The sequence below is a fragment of the Aplidium turbinatum genome, chromosome 9 (genome assembly GCF_918807975.1).
Source record: "Aplidium turbinatum chromosome 9, kaAplTurb1.1, whole genome shotgun sequence".
NCBI lineage: Eukaryota > Metazoa > Chordata > Ascidiacea > Aplousobranchia > Polyclinidae > Aplidium > Aplidium turbinatum.
Genome location: NC_137480.1, coordinates 18,770,524 through 18,794,891, shown reverse-complemented (window position 1 = coordinate 18,794,891; position 24,368 = coordinate 18,770,524). Strand labels below are relative to the sequence as shown.

The 24,368-nt window shown below is 36.1% G+C and overlaps 1 protein-coding gene across 2 annotated transcripts; it reads left to right on the top strand.

The window, feature by feature from the left end:
* The first annotated feature begins 734 nt into the window (after positions 1-734).
* LOC145777582 (secreted frizzled-related protein 1-like) lies at positions 735-18,767 on the top strand. 2 transcript variants are annotated; one of them, XM_082588998.1, is made up of 4 exons: positions 735-1,396; positions 5,382-5,435; positions 8,257-8,334; positions 17,711-18,767. In XM_082588998.1, exons 1-4 carry the CDS (start codon positions 862-864, stop codon positions 18,106-18,108), a joined length of 1,065 nt encoding a protein of 354 aa, XP_082445124.1. In that variant the 5' UTR covers positions 735-861; the 3' UTR covers positions 18,109-18,767. The 2 variants fall into 2 exon arrangements, with proteins under 2 accessions (XP_082445124.1, XP_082445125.1); XM_082588999.1 differs by lacking the exon at positions 5,382-5,435.
* The last annotated feature ends 5,601 nt before the right edge of the window (positions 18,768-24,368 follow it).

Here is a 24,368-nt window from a genome sequence, read left to right as displayed (position 1 = left end):
ACAAAAATACATTCTTAGCAATAATTCAACAGTACTGTAGTGCAAAGTACAGTTGACCTTGAAATTTGCGTTGAATCAAGAGATTGAAATCTAAGGAGATAACTGGATTATGTTAAATAGAACCGAAGAATCAAAGGAAAACAATAATTCGTTCTCAAAATGTTATCAGTCGGAAACGGAAATGCCTTTGAGTGAAGTCAATTTTCACGCGCCGAATTTAACCGCAATGTGCGATGGTGTTCTGAATTGGATCTAGCAGTGAGTTCGCCGTTGAAAACTAAACCAGTTTGTGTCGGTATTTAACGTATGCAGACAAAAAGAAGAGAAACAACTTAAAAGATTACAAAAAAAAAATGTTTTCCACACGAGCGAACGACTTTTTTCACGCGTCTAGAACGAAAAATTTAAAAAACTAATTTGTTCTTTAATCTTCGCAGACATACGTGAGTAATCTTCGCTAAAACTCAATGATTTTAAATTTACAAATCTCTTTTCCAGCGATTTAGCTTGTTACTTACAGTAGATTGGCTTATTCACTATGGCTCATCTCACTGTGACGAGAGTTAGAAGTACTGTAACTGGGAAACTAAGAGAGAGGCTATTCAAATTAAGAATACGCAGACTGCAATTCTATTTATATTTCATGAGCAACTACCAATTTTTGAACAGCTTGTTTTTTGAAAAACAAATAGTGCTAAAGAACGAATTTGACGAATGCGTTGTATTGCAGAGTGGCATAGAAATTTTCCAAGATACAAATGCTAGCTGACACATGAAAGTTGAAAGTGTTGCAGGAGTCAGGAAAAAAGAATACTTGCTTGAGTACTCAAAGACCGTCTGAGTTTTGGGCTTTGTAGCGATATGATGCTGTTTGTTTCTAGGAGTACGACAAACATGAAGCGAGTGGCTGAAACTATGCTGCTCGTAATCGTAGCAATATTGAAAGACAACGCAAAGGCAACTTTCGACAGACCGTTTACTCGTCAACCACGAGTCTGTGTGGAAATTCCTCTTGACCTTAAACTGTGCCGCAATGTAGGCTACCCCAGAATGATTTTGCCTAATCTATTGAACCATGAATCACTGGACGAGGTACGGCAGCAAGCGTCTAGCTTTGTACCATTGCTCAGTCAACACTGTCATCCACATTTGCAAGAATTTTTGTGCTCACTATTTGCACCAGTTTGTTTACCAGAAGGATCGGCCGTAACCGGACCTATTCCCCCGTGTAAATCGCTCTGCAAGTCCGTGGAAAGGTCCTGCACACCAATCATGAAATTACACAACTTTGACTGGCCTGCCATGCTCAATTGCAGTAAATACAAAGAAAGAGACCCATGTGTGAACATTTTGACGCCGGGTTCCCCAACACCTACTCCAACACCTCGCAAAATGAGTAAGTTTTCACATATTTTTTATTTTGTTTTAGTTGAGCCTGACTTGAAAGAATGTGTGTGAAATGCTAATTGACGGATATATTTTGTCTTCTTCAAAAAGTAGTGAAAGCATTCTTATGTTATTGTTCTTGTCTAAACCATTAGTAGTGTGTAGGCTACGTACCAACTTAATAATATTTACTCTCAGAGCCAGTTTCGAGTAGTCACGAAAATTCGTTAGGACTCTTCTTTGTTTGCAATATGAGCCTACCAGTAGTTCACAAGCGGATTGATGTAATCTTACAAACATCGATGGTTAAAACAACTTTCAGACACATCAACGGCTGCCTGATGAAAAACACAAACCCAGAAATACATAGGAGGATTCGCTGCTGAAAGTGTGGCGGTATATTCTAAAACATCTGACTAGTAAAATTAATCACGATAACTTCAAAGATTTGAAGAATCTCTAGTAGACCTGCACTTTAGGTGTTGATCTGAGCTTTCTTAAACATAACAAGCGCTTAACAAACAAAATAACCATTTTGCATAATTACTTTTCACACCTTTTCACATTGCGGTTACGTTGCTGAATGTTGAAGAGATGTAATAATGACAACTTAGCCAGGCAGGAAACGTGTTTATTATTTAACTGTTATGGGTTTTTGAAAGGTGTTTTTACCTTCATTAGTATGATTGAAGTTTCCTTATTGAAAAGTCTGTTGCGCAATGTTTGATTCAACGTTTTGATTTTGCTAGTAAAGCTATCCCACTTCTGTGCTTTTACAGAAAGTTGCCTTGTCCTTGCTTCTCATACTTTGCGTTAAAACCATGCATCGTTTTAACTTTAAATCTTGCATTTACTCAATGAAAAGTAAGTTCTTTATAATCTTACAACAACCTCGTATATGAAGGGTATAGTTTTACAGCATCCTGCCAGCGTATAAAGAAATAAAGACCACTTTGTTAGTTGGTATCACCTATATCCTTGACCTACAGTACGAAGTACTGTAGGTTACTACGTCAATGAACTTTTCCCAGCTAAACGCTAGATATCTTCAAATACTCAAGTTATGAATGCTTGATATGAAGTTATTTATGATATATACATGTGGAAAAGATAGCGCGAATTATCTTAAAGTTAAATGTATTCCACAAGCCATGCTCAGTAGAATTCTAAAAATCATTTGGAGATATCACTTTTTACCCGAAGTAGTTTTGTTTTCAACGTGCGAAGGTGAAACTTTAGTATCAAGCAAAGACTATTCAATGCCATGGATGCCCCGCTAATCTGTCACCTTTTGAAGGCCTACGATATTGGGGTGTAGTTCTACGTAATTACTGTTGGAAAATTATCGTGATAATCTACGTTTTGAGAAGTTGGATAAGCACAGTACAACCAACCTATAACTTAATATAATAATCGAAAATATTTTTCAGCTTACAAAGTAAACTGTAGCCTAACTGTTTTACTTTGCTAATTATGGTTGTTGATGATGGCTGTGGCTGTTGATGTTTCTTAGGCCTTCAACATGTCAAAAGGTTTAGTTAAAGTGTTTTGCACCTCGACAGATTAATTATAAGATAGCAGTATACTATATACTCCACTAAATCTATATCTATCTGTAATTTTATGGAATGATTGTCCAGTCTGACTAGGCACTGTCCAGAACTTTTATTCTTTGAAGGTGTTAGGTGCGTTTTGTACGTCTCATGAACGCTTAAATGTTCATCATAATCTTTCCCATACTAATGAAAGAGAGAGCTATCCCCCTCTGTAGCATTATGTCCCATGCAAGAAACGATATAGAATAACCATAAAAACGAATTTGAGCATTTTGAATTTTATGTATCTTGATATACAGAGCTATTGCGTGTGTATTGATTGGCTATACATACCAGTAAGACTGGCGAAGAGTCTGTCACACTTTCAAGTTTAATTTCGATACTTTCTTGAAATGGGCGGACAACTTTACATAAATGGCATCTTGTGAAACCAAATATAATTAAAACTGATCGAATCGGTACAGACTTTTCCAACTTTGTTGTCGCCTGTTGTGTTTGCTGTGATAGCCTTGTCTTAGACTGCGAATGTCGTGAATCATAATAGTGATTAACCAAAAACAAACAGTGGAGTCAAATCTTAAGGCTTTGCCCTCGTAAACCAGACAATAATTCTTGTGCTTCTGGCAAGCTTAAATTTTTGAATAAACACCACGTGCCAAAAGGTAACCTCATAAAGTTGATATGTCAGCCAGCAAATGATGTTTTTTCTACGTTGGTTTAACGTCACCAGACCAATGCTGAACCCTCATTAACAGGAGGAATCGTTTTTGTTGAAGATTAAACGTCCAATCACGTTCACGTAATGTCAATAGAGATTTTAACTGAATACCACTATGACGAATCAAAACCCGCTTGTACAGCAGCTTGTCATTGTTTTTGAAAGAAAAGGTTCATTAAAAATTTTAGCACTATCATCGATGTCGTTGTTTGATTTCTAAATTGACGGTACAACGAAGAATGAAAAGCTATTGAGTGTTATAATGTTTATTAGCGACAATTTTTTTTATATTTTTTTTATTGCAAGTAAACTTAACTTTTGAGTTTTCAACCTCATGAAATAAAAAGAAAGATTGTTGAAAGCAATTAGGTTTTATTTTGTGAAATATTATATTTTAAATTTTTTAACAAACATCTATGAAGTTAAGGATTATGTTGATCTGATTAACTCCAAACGTAGATGCTATAGGCTACTCATGTTCAGCAAACGTTTCAAAATTAAATTGTTTTATCTTCAGGGTTATTAAAAATCTTTTTTATTTTTAAACAATAAATACTATTAATACTACAAAAATCTCAATGCCAAGCAGAAAGCCAAACAGAGCGAATTAAATCAAATATGGTTATTACTTTATTACTCTCTAAACCCTTGACAGCCTGTTTCACCCTAAAAGGAGGATCATCAGAAGGTCCTGAAAAATATGCAAAAGCAATAGAGATTTTGCATATTTTTCAGGACCTTCTGATGATCCTCCTTTTAGGGTGAAACAGGCTGTCAAGGCCGGGTTGAGAGTAATAACTATATTTGATTTATTTTATTTTTATATTGTTTTCAATAACACAAACGATGAAAACAGTTTAGTTTATAAAACGTTAGCTGAACATGAGTTTAATATCTACACTTTGAGCTCTTCATTTTTCGATTAGATTGACCATGCGTTCCATTTTGCTCCCATGTTAATTTTATGTCATTCCAAATCTAATGTTTTGTCGGTGCTAGACATCCAACATGAAGGCGGGAAGCGATTTGAGATGTATTCATAACTTTATATCTAAAAAAATCTTCACAAAGAAACATTGATAACTTGATAAAGACTAAGCGATATTTTAAGTTAATGACATATCATTTTGGTTCATATTTACCTGGTACTAGGGTAACAACATGTGTTTTTTAAACTTTCGAGGACATTTATATGTGATTATGAGATCTGTCGTTTTCATGTGGATAATAGCGCTGACGATAGTACTATAATAATTACTCACAAATATATGCACAAAGGAACGATAACATAAATGTAGGATTAGATATAATCCAAATCTTTTCTGACGTTAACCATTAACTCACAGAAATAACGTTAAATGGCTTCTTTATGCTGCTACTGCTGCATGAAACAAACTATGGACAATTTATTTTTACTTGTTTGACGATCCCATAATCTGATCGAAAATATTCATAAAATAGACAACGACGAGTGATTACTGACAGTTACATTGTGCTGCTACTATTTACAGAATACGACTAGTGAGCAATTATTTTTACGTCGAAGTGCTTTGAGTTTGTGTTTTAAAAATAATGTTAAGTTGTTGACTTGGATGTCTTACAGTGGGCTATTATAATTTCTCGCAGAATTAACCGCTTTATAGTAGGGTACCAAACGAAAAGGAAATACTCTCCTTCTTAGAACTAACCTTTTACTTACTAACATATTTTTTTTCTGGTAGATGATTGTGTAGGGCTTCAGTCAAGTTGTACATCGGCACCTACTGTTACGACAAGTATGTTGATATTGCTGCGTGTTGTTTTGTGCTGCTTTGCATGCAATGAAGCATAAGTGTGCTGTCAATGTTTATTCCACGAAGTTACAGCAATTATGTTTGCCAAATCACATTTTCCTGATCCTTATGCTGTCATTATCCTTGTTGAAGATATTGCCAATGATATGTATGGTTTATTTCAAAGGCTGGAAGCATCACAATTTTGGGTCTGCTATTTAGACGAGCCGTGGTGGAAAAAAACAACGCATGTAGAGAACATTATGCGTTCGTTTTGTTTGACGATTAGTAGTTCGCTTGGTAACCAACTATAAAGATTTTTTTCAATAAAAAATCTTGAATTGTATTTAACTTGTTTCTTTTTATTGTAACACCATTCACATGGATGACGTAATTGGAGAGGACAGCAATTGTAAATAAATTGATTTTATTTGTTTAGCTGCCCGAAGCATTACAGAAAGATTACTTGCAATAGGTCGTCAGTAATTGATGCATCATCGGCTTTTGTATGAGAAATAGCAGAAATTATTGTTTAATTGCAAAGCTTTGTAAGCGAACGTGGATCAATTTTTCTGGTGTTCTTAACGAAGTTCCATTATCCAATTTTATGTAGCCTACTCTTGTATTATAAAACACTGTCGGCTGCATAGCCGAGTGGTAAGACCGGTTCGACAATCGACACGCGCAAGAAAATGTGACTGTGTCTTGCAAGACACTTAAAGGCACGCCTTCGATTGCGTTGTGTTGCCCTTTCGATTGTAACCCTTGATTTTCCTCATGATTATAAACAGTAAGCTGCTCTGGAGAGAAATGCCTACGGACGTTTTTATGGCTATGACCTACTGAACATTAAACATAGCCTACAACATTACTAAGTTAACAAACCACTCGGCTATATATGCAATAGAATAAAAGTCCCAACATAGTCGCAACACGGTTTGCAACTGTCGAATCCAAACCAAAAGCTTTGAAATCACAAACGTTTGAGTTCTCAATCGAGCACTCTGAAATTAGGATAAGCTCCACCAAAGATATTTCAATAATTGCACCACTGCTTGTTCATTGCACAGCCAACACGTAGGGTATGTGTAACAACACGGTTTCTTCAACAATAAAAAAGTGACGATGGTAGCTGCAATAATTGATAAGTCATGTTAAAGGTTATTGATAGCTGATGAATATATTTGGGCGAAGCTTTTTTTTCATGGCAAGATGTACCCAACCATACTGAGAAAGTGTTTCAAGATGTACGTATGAAATTACACATTGCAATCAAGAAATCACACATTACAATTACAAAAACCACATATTACAAAAATCACACACTACCATTACAAAATTGTTATTCAAACTTTACACCACCACGGAGTGACAGATGAAAAGGGCGGACTCCCCTAAATGTAAAGCATTGTCCTCTTTTGTGAGAGTTAAAAGCATGCCATCAATGTTTGCCGCTATCACAATAAATTATGATGCTCGAAATAGGCCCGAAAGTTACATGCGTCAAGTAAAGAAATTTAATTGTCAACAATAAGTTGATTAATCTCAAGAGCAACAATAACTGCGGCTCTGCGGAGTCCAAGCCAAAGTATGGCTTAAATAACAAAGCCCAAATCCACGAGCTTTGCTCAACCTAATAGCCTCATCCCTTTCTCAAAACAGGTTTTTGAACTAAATAGGTGGTTTTAAACTTTTTTTTTCGCATCCATGAATCGATACACGAAGAGAAGCATTTTTTAATTGTTGACTGTTTTCATAATTTCGGCTTTTCAGTAATTATTTAAAAGCACTAGTTTTACTGTGTTTCTTCCAGTAAGTTGATCCTGTTTGCTTGTTTGCTCTTCTATGTCTAAACATGTTTGTTCTGCGAATCAACTGATTTATTGCAAGTTTATTTTCTTGATTAAAAAAGATTATCATCAATTGTCATCGAATGTTTAAAACAAAAATGTCCATGATCAAGAGACTCAAGATAACATGACAATTAACGAAAATACATACACCTGTTGTGATTCTAGGAGAAGTTGCAAATCTTGCAAAAGGCCTTTTTAATTAATGACGTAATGCAATATAATTAACATAGCTTAGACTGGCATCTCCTGGCCACCTAGGTTGCTTTGTTTTACTGTTTTTCCGTTGAATCGTGTTGCAATGCTGCTGGGATAATCAAAAAATAATCTTCAAAAATCAGGCTGCCCTGGGCAAAAATATCTTCGAATATACTGTAATTTATATTTTAGTTCGGTCATTTTTCATGCACCGAAAAGCTAAAAATCATAAATTTTCTCTCAAAAGTACAATGAATCCATTATTCTTGAGTTTAAACAATAATAGGCTATAGTAGTAATGTTATAGTATAAAATGATTTAGGTGAAAATATAACATGTCATGATGTATCCATTTGTTAAATACTAGAAACCATGTTTGTTTTCAACCAAAACCGTGTTTGTCAAAACGTGTTACCCTCCTTGTCTTCAGAAAGTTTATTTTTGAAATAAACTTTGTACTGCTTTTAAGTTGCTGCGTGAAATTGTTCATAAACTATCTGGTACTTTCTAACGCCACTTGCCTTGCCTTAATTTTGATTGACAGGCTGACAACGCACCAATGCATGATATGTGAGCAGAACTTCTTTTGCGAGAACTGCAATTCATGTATTTCAATGTGGCAAATGTTCAACACTGAAATATAATCAAATGAATGCGAAATAGTTGAATAAGATAGCTTTTGATTTGAAGACTTGCTGCTGCAATAACTTCGGCTTTGTCGGATTGTTGCCTTTATATTCATCTTAATTCTTATTTCAAAATTTATCTTTTTTCAGACAAAAATATATGCGCTCCATGTGGAACAGAATTGCAGTTAGACACATTACATGACAATTACTGTGCGAGTGAATTCGGTAAGTCTATGATCGTTTTGACTTCTTTACGGTTATTTCATAAAGAAAAGGTCAAGAGATCAGGGCAGACATGTGAAAAAGACAAGTGGGCTGCTGTGTTTACATGGGGATCTTTTGCATTATTCTGTATCAAACAAACAAGCAGTCAATCTCTCAATCACCAATCAAACAATTAATCAACCTACAACCAATTTGCAAAAAAATTGGATGTAAATACAGTAATACACAAAGAATTGAAATTGCTTTAAGCCCCTTGTTCATATGGTCTTATCTCAACATAAGCCGGACTTTGCACATGCGACCAAGAATTGATAAGTCTCGTGTGGAAGGGCATCTCAAGATATCAATAAACGATGCAAGGGTTTTTAAGATCATGGTACATAAATATTACATGATAATGGTATCTTTGTACTAGCTTAAACGGTGATAAGCGAATAAATATCCGATAGCAATCTTAATTTAGACTATTAACAAGCGTAGCTGCCAAATCAAGAAAAAATCATAGCTTTAGACAACTGTTCGCTTCAGACCAACAGATATCAGAACTGTTATCATAAATATCGGTAATCGTATTTTACAAATTGTTTTTAGAAACATTATAAAGTGAAACATAGCTTCTCAAGATATTGTGTTTGTTCAGGGATGGAACGTAAAAATGAATTAAAGTAAAAGTACTTGCTGCACTATTTCACTGGGAATGAAATATATAGTTTTGATTCTGTCTTACTAGAATTAAACAAAAACGTTAACTAAAATAATTTTAAGATAAAACTTCGTCAACAATGGCTGTTTATTAACATATGACGTATTATATTTGCATAATTCAGACGAAGCTGTATTGCTAGAGTATGCTAATTTTAAACTTTTTACAAGGCATCATAGACTATAGCCGACGAAAAAACTAAAGAAACATTTTGAATTTTTCATATCATTTTTACATCTTGTTATGTGCGTATTTCCTGGGCTATGTAGCTGGGCCTTAATTGCAGACAAATATTTGTTGTAAAGATAAATTAACTGTAAGATGATAAAAGTGTGCCGCAGTTTCGCCTGTTGGAATCAGATGTTCAACGAACAATTTTGAACTAAAATATCAGTATCAGCAACATTTTTTTCGTTTTTAATATGTTTGCTCTCAAAATGTTTGTAGCCGCTGAAATTGAAATTAAGCTTTGGAGGAAGACTGTTTTTCATTCATCGTAGCTTCAACAATTCTTCTTATTAATCAAGCAATGCGTTTATATTTAACTACGTCAAGCCCGCCTCTATTTGTTCACATACCACCCAGATAGCAAATCAGTCGTCTTTACGTTGATTCAACGTCTGCAGACGTTGAATAAATGTAAAACACACGACTGGTTTGCTGTCTGAGCAGCTTGATGAAAAATACAAGCACATTTGTCTTGGTCTCAGCAGGACGTCAGCTATGTCTGCTTTTCACAGCAGCGCTTTACATGAATCACCATAGACTTGTAGAGAATTAAACACCATTCATGAAACAATACTTGTCAGTGCGCCAAGTGGGCGAGTAAGAAGTGACATTGGACCCAGACATTTTTGATAACAACCATTTTTTAGTTACAGGAGGCTTGTCTGGTAGGCAAACCGACGATTCTAAAATTCGGCAAAAATCGGACCTAAGGAACTGCCCCAAACCGCATTTTAAATTTGCATAGCGCGCCATCTAGCGGTTGTAAACATCTGCTCTAAATAAAATGCAACATATGACGCATATATTCACGTAATTAACAATCACAAAAAGATAAGTGTATTAAAACTATATAAAAAGGTTGTGATCATAGGTGTCGCAGTAAAGGAGCACTAAACCCTCACCCGGATTATGATTTTACAAGTAATTTGCTTGCAAGAATGCAATTTTCCAAAATCGGATTCGCCTTCCAGGCAAATACTTTCCCATCAGGTTTTCAACCAACCCTATTTTATTTTTTTGATTTCTCTAAAAAATTTTCCGCCGTAGGCTCAACAACCACATACACCAGACGTTAACAGTAGTTTTTTTCACAATTCTCGCACCTCAACACTCAAATGTTACTTTAAATTGAGAACTTTTCTTACCTATGTTGCAGCTTACAAGACGAATTTGGCTTTAAAAATTGTGTCTTTGCAACCCCCGCCTCTCCCCCATCCCTGCATTTTTTTATGCCGACACCCATGTTTGTGACGTATTTGGTCATTTATTACAGTTTAATGATTTTCACGCAATTATAATCGCCTATGTTCAATTGTAATTCAATGTAGGCTATATGACACTTCAACAACATTAGCAACTGAAATAAATGGTGATACAACGTTGGCAGATGTAGAATCAACGTGTAATAGGCTAATAAAACGATGAACATCAGCAATTTGAGCGATTAATGCTTCAAGAGAAAAGACAATATATGCGTTCACTTTCATTAACAAATCATTCATTGCAAAAAATCTTTTACTTGCAAAAACTACCACAGTAACAATTTGAGTTCCCGTTCTAGAGATACAACTATTTTTATTAAAGTAAATATACTTCTACAGTTACAGCTCTTGGGTATCTAACACTCTAAAAGTGATGACTTTTCACACTGAGCTTCACAAGCACAGTGAATACTGCACTTAAAGCCTTTCTTGGAGCAACCACAAGATGTGCATAAACGTTTAGCGCTCCTGCGATTGCACCTAATTTCTTTCAGAAAGGTTTTGGGTGCACATTCATTATCTGTCATTATTGGGACCAGACCAGAAGTTGTTTCCTTGTATCCATAGAAAGTAGGATTCAGCACAGTTTTTAAATGACGCCATGTTGACACTTGATGATGCACACGAAGGCTGTGAAAGTAGCATGCTCTACTTGTTGGAGGCATTCTTTCAACTGATATATATTTGGGGAAAAAGCGTAATTGTAGCGCAATAAACTCAAAGTATCCATGGAAAACCCTTGCTTGTACAGAATTTTTGGCAAATTCTTTTTCAATTCTGGAAATGTCTTCTTCCAAAGCTTCCTTGTTTTCGAAGGCGGCACATTTACGTTGCACTTTGTTCAGACCTTTTAAGATTTTAAAAACTTTTACTTTTTCTATTCTGTAAAAGCAGGATGTTGTATCGCAGCCAGAGAACGCGTGGCAAAATAGCAACGTTCGGCACATATTTTCTCGGAGAGCAAGCTGCTGCAAGCAAGCTGCTCCGAGAAAAAACATCAGTTGATGAAAACCACCAAGTCGTAAGCAAACATTTTTGAAAATGCGAAAATTGTCCTGTTTAATTTTGAATGCTCTAAAGTAGAGGGGTTGGTCAAACGTTAGTGGTGCACAACATATGCTCATTTTCCTCGCTTGGTCTTAAAGGAATATCATTGTACTGTGAACAGCTTCATCTGTTGCGGGATTAAGCGGTATCATAGGATTAAATGATACTGACGAAACTTGAAACTCACCTTTAACTACATTGGCCATGAACCCTTGCCATTTTACTGGCTTAGAATTGAATATATTTGAACACAGCCACAGAGTGTCAAGCAATTCATAGTGCGTAAATAACACAGTAGAGGCATTCAGCTGCTTGATTCGTACCCTTTCCAAGTAAGCTACCCATCTTTGCAGCAGTATACGGTTTGACTAAATTGCCAAAATTACCTAATTCCAGTAGTTCAGTTGCACTGACGTGTCGTTTTTCAATAACTAGTGGCCGAGTTGCCGTTTTTGGTGTTTGACAGTTTATAATGCCCATCACATGCGTTGTATCATGATTCATGACCTGTCAGAGTATCTTTGTTAAAATCGAAGTTATCTGCTACCCACTGACAGAAAGAACCGGGATGACTTGTAGAGTCTATTGTCTCATCCGTATTATCACTATTCGCTTGGCTTACAGTAGCCTAGCTGATCGTTGAAACGCTATTACTTGACCATAACTTACACAAAAACCAAGGGATGATAGTACATCCAAGAGAATACGCGATCTTGTGACCTGATGTATAAAATGCCAATTGACAATAAAAGAGGGGAAATGTAAAATAGCCTGCTTGCTGACTGCAGAAATACATGGGACACCGATTTGTAGAAGCTTCTTCTGATTCACTCCGCGATCGAGGCATTATTTCAGACATTCAAGACTTTAAGCGACTTCGGTATTTCGGAAGCAAGATACTCCAGATTAATGTCTTCAGGAACAGGATAAGATGTTTGAGCTTTATCAATTTTTTAATTTTTTTCTTTATAACACTTCCAGCTTGCTACTCAGTGATGCTCAGTTGCTCATCAAAGTGCTCCAGCAAACGCCATTTTAGATGTTTGCTACTGTAAGTTTGAACATCGCTAGATGAAAATGTCGACATATGATCGCGTAGCTCTTGCAATGTATATTGCCTACCTACTCGATTAATATCATTCATCCACAAACAGAGTTTTTTGAATGCTTCTTCCTTCAACAAATCTTTGAGTTGCGGAAGTTGAGCATGCTTCCACCAACCTGATCAGATTTTATAGTACAGCTACTGAGAAATCGCTGAAGACAATCTCTGTGATATGTAGCTTCTACAGCTCGTCTATCTCCTGCACAAAGTATCCTAGATTTAATTTGAATTGAAATGTCATTTGTTCTCTTTTCACATTCCGCTATTAATGTATCCTGTAGCAAACTTCTCTTTTTTTTTTTTTTGTCAACAATTTCCACATTTCCTATCGAGAAAAATTGCTTTGGATTCTGTTTGAGTTTTTCAAAATCTATTTCTTCACCGCAAATCAAACAATGGGTTTTATAGTCGAATGTAGTTCTCCTTAATCGCGAAGCTGTAGATTGCGGTTTGTGTGCATCTGCTTGGTTTCGAGCGAAAGCTTTCGATTCGTATAATTTCTGTAGCAAATATTATGTACTGCAATTTCCCGTTGGTCGCCAATATTCTCATTTATTTGATCACGATACTTAACAGACCACTGGGTTAGTGTTGATACTGCTTTTGAACCCAGCGTTCTGCCATTTTTTTCACAAACAACCACTTTCTGACAAATTTCGCAGATTTTACTTACATTGCTTTCCATATTGGCTCAAAAACTCAACGTTTTAAACTACTTGCTTGCACGCATATTAGAAGTTAGAACAGAAGAATTGGTCATGTAACTTACTGTCCCATAGCTCCGGCCACGTGTCAATATAAAATCAAGTTGACAACCTGCTGAGAAAATTGCTCCATTTTACCTAAACTTAACGTTTGGCGACGTTGCATCGAAGTAAGAATGGCTACCTATGTAACAACCTATTTCTTCAGATAACCACTTTTGTGTTGCTTTGGCAATGAAGTTATTGATTTAATGACTTGGCTGGTCTGATGTTATAGGTGTTATCCAACTCCTTAATTATGCAAGAACATTTGTTCGGAGCATTTTCTGAAATCTTTTTTTTGTAAAAAGTTCAAGGTATAAATCATTACCAAATTTTATGTGCTCGTAGTTTTCATGTTCTTCAAATACGTTTAAACAAACGAAATTACGTTTTCCGAAATCAATCTTAGTTAATTAGTATTTTGCATAATTTTACAACCACTGCACTATCATTGCAGCCTAGTTTCTGTTACATGAGGCACTCAGTAAACAAAATATGTTATTTTACGTCGATTCAACGTTGCCAGACGTTGAATCAACGTAAAATAGCTAATTCTGCTGAAGGGTAATTCTAGACACTATGTTAATCATCTTTGTTTCACTTGAAATTTGCGAATTAGCACGACGGAAAATACTTATGTTTTTCTTCCGCTAGACGGCGCGCCGTTCAATAATTGCTTCCCTCAAATAGGCCTTTCCTTATGTCCGAATTTTGCCGAATTTTAGATTTGGAGTCTCAAACAGGTAACCTACCTTTTTATGAAAAAAAATGGTTGTTATCAAAAATGTCCGGGTCCGGCTATTTTTATGTCAATTCTTACTCGCCTAAAGAATTTCAACCAAACAAATTTGTAGTACTTGAGTTGGGCTTTAACCTGAGAAAAGTATACCAGCAGTCTTACAACGTAAACTGCACAGTGCGGTACTTACAGCCCAGATTAGTAGCCTATTATACTGCATATTTAATAAAACTGCCATTTAACGTTTTACAGGCAGAGAAAATTGTTCTCTCTACATTGAGAAATTCCAAGTCTGACTACTTAGATTGCTGGAAGATGGAGACTACCGTTTCTTCGACTTGGAATTTCTCAATGTAGAGAGAAAAAGTTTTTTCTGCCTATAAAACGTTAAATGGTAGTGTTATTAAATATTTCTGGAAACTTCCTTGGTTTCATATTATCTGAATTATACTGCATGTGTCTATTAACTTTACAAACTTGCTCTATTAGGAAAATATTATATTGATTTTAAATGTTGTATCTTCAATCTATTAAAAAGCCACAAATTTGTTGCAATTTGTAAGAAATGAATAAATTAGTATTAAAATTACATTTTCACTCAAGACTGTCTTATGCCATGACACGATGGAAAAATAACAACTTAAGAATTAAATCAAATATTTTTGACTGAATTATTGATGAAGTATTTTGGCATACCACTTTCAATAGCAAACCAAACTTCCTTCATATAAAGTGCTAATTTGCGCAGTGATTAAAACCTGATACAGGAAACATGTACACTGGATGACTTGTTGTATCATCTGTTGACATGCTCGCTCCGGAGTTCAAAGCGGTCACCACAGAAGAATGCTGAAATGACTGGCAGTTAGCCATCGAGAAAAGGATTATCTTGCTTAAGTAATTGGGCCATTTATTGTCTATGTGCGAAATCCAAAGAATTGATTGATATGGGAAAACGGACCTTTGTACATAGCAATTATAATAAACGTGTCTACTGGAACAAAGGAAACGCAGTTAATCAAGTCTGTGACATTTAGATGATATTTCTTCAAGGAATTCCCTTTAAAACAGTCCTCTTATTTTACTGTAAGCTATTCAAAAATGACTAAACGGAACAAGATTTTTTTGATTTCCATTGCAATGTTATGGTTTGTTGTCATATCCATGATGAAAACTCGCATCATCACCTCCTGCTTTCCTTTCGTCGAAGGTTAAAAGTAATGTAGCAAATTTGTCTGTTGTGAGATTTTTAATTTCAGTTTTATAATCAAATCCTGTCCGGTCTCTTATGTCTTTAGTCTTGGCGGTTGGCTTATATTTCTTTATCAATCTGTGTTCCTTTTCATGTTGCTTTTGTATAAAATCAAGTCGGATCATGTAGCCAATCTAAAATATCTCAGCCTTCATGTTCAGGTCGTTTTGCAGATATTTGCAGCCAAAAACAACTTTTAACCTATCGTGAGTAGATTTTACAATCGTAGGTTTCTTGTTTCAAGAGAGAACATTAACATGTTGACCTTGACCTGCCAGTACCATAATCTGTCGATTCAACAGAGGTACAATGTCAGATATTTTATGCTTTACGAACTTTTTGAGTGCCCTGTTTATTTTCTCCTTAGTTTGAGCAAAGAATATCAAGAATCCCACCTTGCTTGATTTAGCTTAATTTAACCTAAACACACCTGTAATTGCAAAGAAGATAAATAGAATATTTTAGAATACAGTGCGCAGCTTGGTTTGACTTTAAAGTGAGTTTATTTGTATATAAAGTTATGTTAAAATTCCCTTTTTTTGAGCTAATTGGCTTCTAAATAACCGGAGCATGACAAAGGAGTCATAAGTCGCTTTTGACATTTTGACACGACGTGTGTCACGGTTGTCATCCATTAAACTGTTGAAAGTCAATCTTTGTGGGTTAGCTGAGATTTCTTTGTCTTTCCGGAAAAGGAGCACTTCAGGTATGAATCGCGGCGAAAAACTCGATCTGAAATTTTATACTTACGCCTAAGTATGGCAAGTGGTGACAGAAAATCACAGTTCACTACTTTGTTGAGATAACCTTGTACGGTAATGAAGCGCATCGTGATCCACCGCAGCTCAAGTGCGGCGCACGCTTCGAAAAAAAACGTAAAGAAATCCATATTTTGAGTGCATGGTAAAAAGTTCACAGAAAAAAAAAACATTAGAAAAAGTTTGAATTCTGATGACAATGTGATACAATGATACTTAAAACCTTTGTGTCGGAGTAACATCACCAATTATTTAATAAGCTAATTTCCTTTTTTACGCTTAAACACACAAAGAAAAATGTCGAATTTGAACACTTAAAATGGCCTTTGGCATGTTTGTGATGATACCAAGCATACCATCAAGCACCGATGTGTGAATTTTTACTGTTGGGTAAACTTTAAGCTACTAGTTGATTGTAAAACCTAATCGAAAAAAAAGGTTTTCAACATTTCCTTTGTATAATGAACTGTCTTATTAAGCTGTTATTGGACCTAAAAGTGCTTAAATGCTGATAAGCCTCGGGCGGTTGGAAAGATGCTATTTATTGTTGAGACAAAGGTTTTAGGCGCGATCAAGATTTTAAATCAAGAAAGTTTATTTTTAAAGACGAGATCAACTTTTAAAGTCTAGTATGCATTTGCTAGCAATCTGCATACGATTCGGTTTATAGTTTTTGTATTAGTCTGCGTGGTCACACACATAAAGCAAAATTAATAAAGCTTTACGCAAATTCAACAAGTAAAGTCTACGCTTGTTGTACACACATTCATACCATTAACTGCAAATTACATGAGAATTTTAGAATACCGCACGCCTTTCTTGTTTAATCAAAACACACTTCCAAGCAGTGGTTCGTAACCTTTTGCCTTGTCGGCACCATCTTGAACCTACCAATCGGTTCTCGCACCCCCTCCTAGGAATGGCTGAAAAGTAATAGTTGCCTACAGTTCGAAATTTTTGTTGAAAGCTGGTAAAAACAAATTTGCTTCTTACGTCGTATTATAACAAATCTTAATAATTCAGCATCCCCGTACCGCCTAGGAACAGGTCTCGCACCCCTTAGTGGTGTGTGCACCCCTGCTTTAAAGCAAGTTAGAAGCGTCATTGTCCAATGCTGCTGTAGTTGTCTTAATGCTCGCTGCATACTTTCTCCCAAAAGATCAACTTACCATACTGGGTAGTAATTGAGGTTCTTGATGATTCAAAAGTTTCCTACAGAAGAATCGAGAAACTGTAGTGTCCTCATTGCTTTTAGTTGGGAGCCTATAACTTAAGGAGAACTCTTGAGAAAGTTGCTTTTATTTAATGCAAATCTTGCTCATAGGATTTCGTAACTTGTGTTTGAAGAAAATGTTCTCCAATCAGATCGTAAGGCCTTCCCTTTTCTTTGATTTTACCATGACTGAATATTGTATGTAGATATTATTATGTTGTCTTTTGAAAATATGTCAATTCAGCGTAGCAATTTGTTTTTGATTTTTGTTGCTTTAAACTTAGTGCTCTTAAAATAGTATTTTACACCTTTGTTTTTCGCAGTTCTCAAAGTTAAAGCAAAAAAAGTGAAAACTAAAAAAGGTAAAGGAGTTCGTGAATTGGTGGCAAACCGGAAACGCCGTGTCATATATAAAACAGGCCCTCTATCCAAAAGGGATTTAAAACGCATGAAATTAATTGTCCGTGGAACAAGAAAATGCACCTGTCCTCCATTAGATTCAAAGCCTTCCAGCAAATCCAAATCCAAGAAAAAAAGAAAAGACAAGAAAGGAAAAAGAAATAAAACATTCTACCTAGTTATGGGCCGTAAATATGGCAAAAAGTTGCTTGTCACGGTGCTACATAGCTGGCCGAGGAAAAACAAAATACTGAAACAAGCAGATAAAACCAACTTCAACGCGAGAGATTGCCCAGAATTTGGAAACACAAATATGCCTTGAAAAGTTGAACTTTTTTTCATAAAAAAGCTATTAAATTTACCCAGTGAAAAAATCGTATCTTCACTTTAATTCTACTGCGGTGCACAGGTCACCTACTTCCAGAGTGCTCTGCTAATTTAAAACTGATACAAAGTTATATGAACAAAATGCTTTCAAAACTTCATTGTAGTTATTGTGTAGCAAGGATTGTTGGCGAAGGACATTTTGTGAGTCATCAGTAAAATTACATTAAAACTTTTCTCTTACTTTAAGACATTACACTTTTCACTTGACGAGATATGTGCGTGAAGTTTCAAACATTATTATCAATTTTTAAAATTGACAAGCAAAGTATTGTTTTTACGTTCAAAGTATGTTTATGCGCCTACAGAATGTTTTGATATCTTTTGTAATTAACGTTGAATATTTGTAAAGTATGTCGAAGGAATCAATTAGCTTCCCTTTGCAATTGTTGGCTGTCGACACGCGCTTGAGTGAATAGAAAATGCTTGCTTGTTATGAAATGATTCGTTCGCTTCATATTGACAAGTAACTCTCGTTAAAATTGCTGTATTACTGTATTTGTATGATTGTATTTACGTTTGCTTCTTTGTATGTTGGAATAAAAGTTGCGTTTGTATTTAACAAAATGAAAATGCATGACGTCTCGGAAGTAAAACATGGTGGTTTGCACAAACCAGAAATAGCTCACGCGCACGCGAGCATCTCTCATGCATTTCTAGAAGAGAGTTCCACAAGAAGAATCAAGCTAAAAACTTTTTCGAGTAAGAAAAGAAGCACAACTGCAGACCTGTAGCCTATGCTACAAAGAAATTTTCTTTTCTAATAGAACTTGACTTTGATGGAAATTTTATTACATTTTATATGGCAGTTTTAAAGCTAGGCGATTCTGTTTGGTCATTTCAGATTACGATAGGCCACTCTTTATACTACAGTAAAGGGCACAGGAAAATAAATGGGCAAGCTAAATAAAAAAAAACTTAGTTATTAACACAGTCTGATTGCAATCTTTTTCATGCTTGTAATTGAAGTGAAAAAGTTTTAAATAAAATTGCATTATCAATGTTTTTGCTAAACCTTGCAGCTTAGACCTGGACAATCTCTGTCTTCTACAAAGTTCAGATTTCTTCAATTTAACCTTTTCGTTGCATTCTAATAATCGTTAGAACGATTTATTTATCAAGCTTAGGCCTATAACATTCTATCTGGCCTTAAAAGTATGTCGGTTCAACCATCGCGAACACATAACTGCATGTCTTGGAAAGTCTCTCAATGAGGTGTTTTGAAGGTTGGCACACAGACAAACTAGGCGTTCCGGTTAATATATCCGAACGTATCATCCACCACGTATGAGCTTACTGATGACAAAAAGCTGTTTGTGTTACCATGCCCACATTGTAGCCTCCAATCAAGTTTTATATTTACTTTTATTCCACACAAACAAATACTAAGTTGCTGAAGCGGTTGCAAAGGACTTTGATGTTTTTATATATTTTTTATACAGCGCATGCGCTTCGTCATCATGGGATGCTACGTGACGTCATATTTCGTGAGTTAGCCTAAATATGTCCATGACATTTCGGTTTTGAACTGTTGTCAAGTATGATCAATTGATCATATTTAACACTCTCAGGTATGCAGTGTTTCTGCATACCGGAAACTAAGCTCAAGCCACAAATATGAAACGCAATCCATCAAAGGCAGAATAGCTCGTTCTGTGATGAGCCATCCTATCAACACATCTGAAAAGATAACCTCCTGATTGAAGTTTTGCTGCTTACTAAGCAATGCAGCAACGCATAATTGAAAAAGAAAATATATTAAATTTTATTCAAGAAATATCTCGTCTATAGTAAGCTAAAATTGACAACATTTTCTTAACAAAAAAATGGAGCACTGCACAAGCCAAAACTTGTTTGTTTTTTGTACTTCGAACACAACAGCTAAGTTTTTTATCATAGAATATGTTCGTTTTTGCTTTTGTGTTACAATATACAGCATGTAAGTAGTAGCATTTCTTCGCAGCTTTAAGCAAAAAAAAACATACAAAAAAAAACTAATGAACACCACTTAAAGTTTGGTAAGATTCAAGCATTGATTAACCTTCAACCAAAGCCTAACACAAAACAGGCAAATGTGGTTTAGGCGTACTCACTTTCTTTGAATTCAAATTGTCAGAACAATTTTCGTGACCAACTTTTGTAAGCCATTGGTCTTCAGGTTAGTTGATATGCCAATGCTGCATAGTTGACCACAGTGGTGATCAGGTTGTGCTGTAGGACCATGTCAAGGTTCTTGTTTAAGGGTTAGGAGTACTTAAACTCCATCTTCATGCCTTGTATTGCCTACAGCTCTAGACTTAATGTATTCGAAGTCATATTTTGTTGTCATCAAAAACATTGTTTAGAAGTCACCCCCTGACTTCAGTTATATTCTCGAGCAAATTAAGTAAGTAGCCTAACCAAGATAACTTGCAACACAACTGCTATTCTAGTTTATTCAGTTGCTCAAGGCGTGGACGTCGCTATTATAGCGACGTCCACGCTCAAGGCTGAACAGAACAAAGATTCTATCTTTTAGGTTACTCATTAAAAGGGGTTAGATTCTAAAGTTGTGGAGAAATGTTTTATAGTCGCTCCACTAGACTTACATGGCTAGGGATCAGCCAATAAATGGAGCTAAAGTCCTTCACATGTAATTCTGACCTCCATTTTCCACAAAAGATCTCATTAAACAGCTTCAGAAAATAAAAATAAGTGACTCTTCTAAAACTTCTAAGTATTCACGTTGACAACAGAGCTAATCAAGGGTCTACTACGTAAAATTATGTCAACCAATGTAGTTGGTTCGACTTTTGTTTTGATTTGCGTAACGCGGTTTATTCTGTAACTAACGTAAAGTTGATAATGCTTCCCAAAATAGAAACGAAAGTTTGGGCAAACAAAAAGCGTCCTGCTACAAGTTTAGTTCAAAAACGGCTTAAATGCAATTTCCTTGTAGTTTCTTTTTCAAAATTTCAAAATGTTACATGTTCTACACCATGCCACTTGTGATTTAAACTTTAGGCTACATTTGTCGAGGAAATAGTTGGAAATGACGCTGCGCTATTGATGCTTGGATCGAATTTGGAATTAGATTTGAAAGGAATTCGGGTGAAATTGGTCCTAAATGTTCACATTATTTCTGTCACGTTTGCCATGTTAATTTTTACTTTCATTCACACTTAAGCAAATTATTTTCAAAAACATCTCTTCATTTCTAGCACTAGTTGCTACGTTCATCTGATGAAATTGAAAGTAAAATTAACAACAAACAAGATGGTTTATTGCTTCACTGACGTTTCGCGCACCATGACAATGCGCATCCTCAGAGCGAATACAAAATAAAATTTCACCAGGTTATATACTGCAATGCGATTGAAGGCAAGAAAAAATAAAACAGGCAATATTTTAAAAATTGGCCAATGATGTGTGAGCAGTTCACACATCATTGGCTAATTTTTAAAATATTGCCTGTTTTATTTTTTCTTGCCTTCAATCGCATTGCAGTATATAACCTGGTGAAATTTGGACAATTTGCATTGTGGACAATTTGTGGACAATTTGCATTAGAAATAATTCTGGTAATCAGTTTTCTACTTTATGCAGAGGACATTGAAATACGTATGGCATTGTAACACACCAGTGTCGGTATATATTCATGCATCTATTTCTAAAGGGAAATCAAAGCCTACAGCAGTGTTTCCCAACCTGGGGGTAAATTACCCCCGGGGGGTAATTTGCCTGTTTTCGGAGGGTAACGAGACCGGAGGTTGTAAACTTTATAAAAGCGAAGGAATGGAACAGTCGTCTTTACAAGGAACTGTGCAAGAAGATGGGAGAAATATACGAAGTATTACTGTACCACACAGAAGTACGATGGCTGTCTCATGGCAAAGGATAACCCGCCTGGTCGAACTTCGTGAGGCTGTCCATGCTTTTCTGATAGAAAAGAAGTCCTACTTGACCGAATACTTCTCTAACCAACAGTGGATTTCCCAGCTGTGCTACCTGGCTGATATCTTTGGTGAATCGAACAAAGGCAATCTTTTAATTCAAGGCAAGAATGTAACTGTGATCGACACCAAAGTAGCCGGAGCAGCATTTATCGCAAAGGTTAAATTGTGGAACAAGCGAGTTGGAAGAAGCACAGTTTTAGACGTTTGACATGTATCTCGGAGGCAATGGACTTGAGTTGACAGCGGTATTGAAGAAGGACATAGCTGACCACTTAGGCCAGCTAGCCAAGAAGATGGACAACTACTTTCCGAATTTGAACACGGCTAGTTTTCAATGGTGCACTGAGCCCTTCACATGTGATGCCAGCCAGGTGGATGATGACGACTTTTCGGCCAAAGAAGAATTTATCACTCTCCGAATTAACAAAGCGTTGAAACTTGATTTCAATGGGAAAGGCTTAGAAACCTTCTGGTTTAGCAGACTCCAGGACGCACCAACATTAGCGACACGGGCATTAAATATCCTGACATCTTTTTCAACAACGTATCGCTGTGAACAAGGATTTTTAACTGTCTTGGGAAGGAAGACAAACAAGCGCAATCGCCAGGATGTCGAAAGCGACACAAGAATTGTCCTCAGTAGCTTACCACAAAGCCCAGGATCACAAAGCTGGCGCCTGAAGTCCAGGCCTGACCTTCGCATTGAATGTTTACCACGCATTGTTATCTTGTATTCAGTATTGTATTGCATTTTGATTGTCATAGTTAGCCCTTTGAAATACATAGCAATAAACATTTTTGTTTTTGAAAATTGATCGTGGGGGTAATTGGCTCACTTCAGGGTGGAGATTAGGGTAACAGCCAAAAAAAGGTTGGGAACCACTGGCCTACAGGCTAGCCTACAAGTCGCAACAAACGCACGTTTTGCATGTGCGTGATTCAAGTAAAGAAAGCAAAGTTAATGAATTGCGGACAGAAAGTTCACATGACGTGTATATATTTTCGACACGAAATTTCCAACTGTGCATAACTTCAAAGTAACTTAAGTTTATGCATTTCAGTTAAGACATATTTTAACATTTCTGGTTAATTCTTAATCTGACTAGGTCTCCGAAATCTGTACTGAGAAATAATAGAGGTCACTTATAACGAAACGTTTTAAATTAAGACCAACATCCAACACGGTTTAACCTTTCGTTATCGGTGTTAGGCCTATAGCTCTGTATACAAATAGCCTGTGCCCATACGTTGTGCTGCGGAAATACATGCGTGGTTCTCTAGTCGATTAAGCACTTTTGAAGAATTTGTCAATTTATATTTAAATTTCACTCTTTTCTTAAAAGAGGAATACATGAAAGAAAATTCAGTGTTATTGTTCATTAGGCAAGTTAACAAAAGCTCAACAGCTAGATTTTCAAGTTATTTGACATATTTCTTTAGATATGTTACGCCACTGATGATTTATTAGAACAGTGTGAGTGATATTAAACTACTAGAAGTTAGTTTTTAGGTAGGGAGGTAGGGAGCGCAGCGGGTAAGACTAGGGACAGTACAATACGGGACGCGCAACTCCGTTGTTCCGCCAACATTAGAAGGGTCAATTGCCAATTTAACATTTTTTTCGCATTGCTGCTGGCTTGCTGTCAACTAAAATCCTTAAATTACTTTAAAACCAACTTCACTCTTCTTATATAACCCATAAAAAGTACATTATGTTGTAAATTACAAAAAAACGTAACCCTTCTAGTGTTGCGGATAAGCCAAAAGCGGATGTAGTTTCGCATCCCTATGATCTACAATCTCTAGTAAGGCGTTGTCTTTCCAATTTTGTGAACCTGTTTCAACTCCCGGCTTAAGCTGGTTCTGGAAACAGCGTTCACCTCTACCCTGGGTGTAATATATTGGGTGAGCGAAATTGCTGAAGGAGAGGCGGTTGAAAGAAACTGGGCACAAGCCACCCTACTCTCATAAATGCAGAATATCGAGTATGGACCTTATCATCTCAAGACATAGCATACCTTACAATGTATTGGACCTTATACCTCACAGTGTAAGCATTGGCATGGTTTAAATCAGATATTTTGCTACCATTTGCCCTCCGTCGGCTTCCTGCTAGGTTGTAATGCATCCTGTAAATCGTTGCTACAGCTGGCAGCCTATTTATTTTTCTATCTCGGATGTGATGACAAAAGTAAAACTAAAGAAAACAACATCTTCCACTAAAGGTTTTCTTTTGTTTAAGGGATGTCAATTTGAGCGTGAT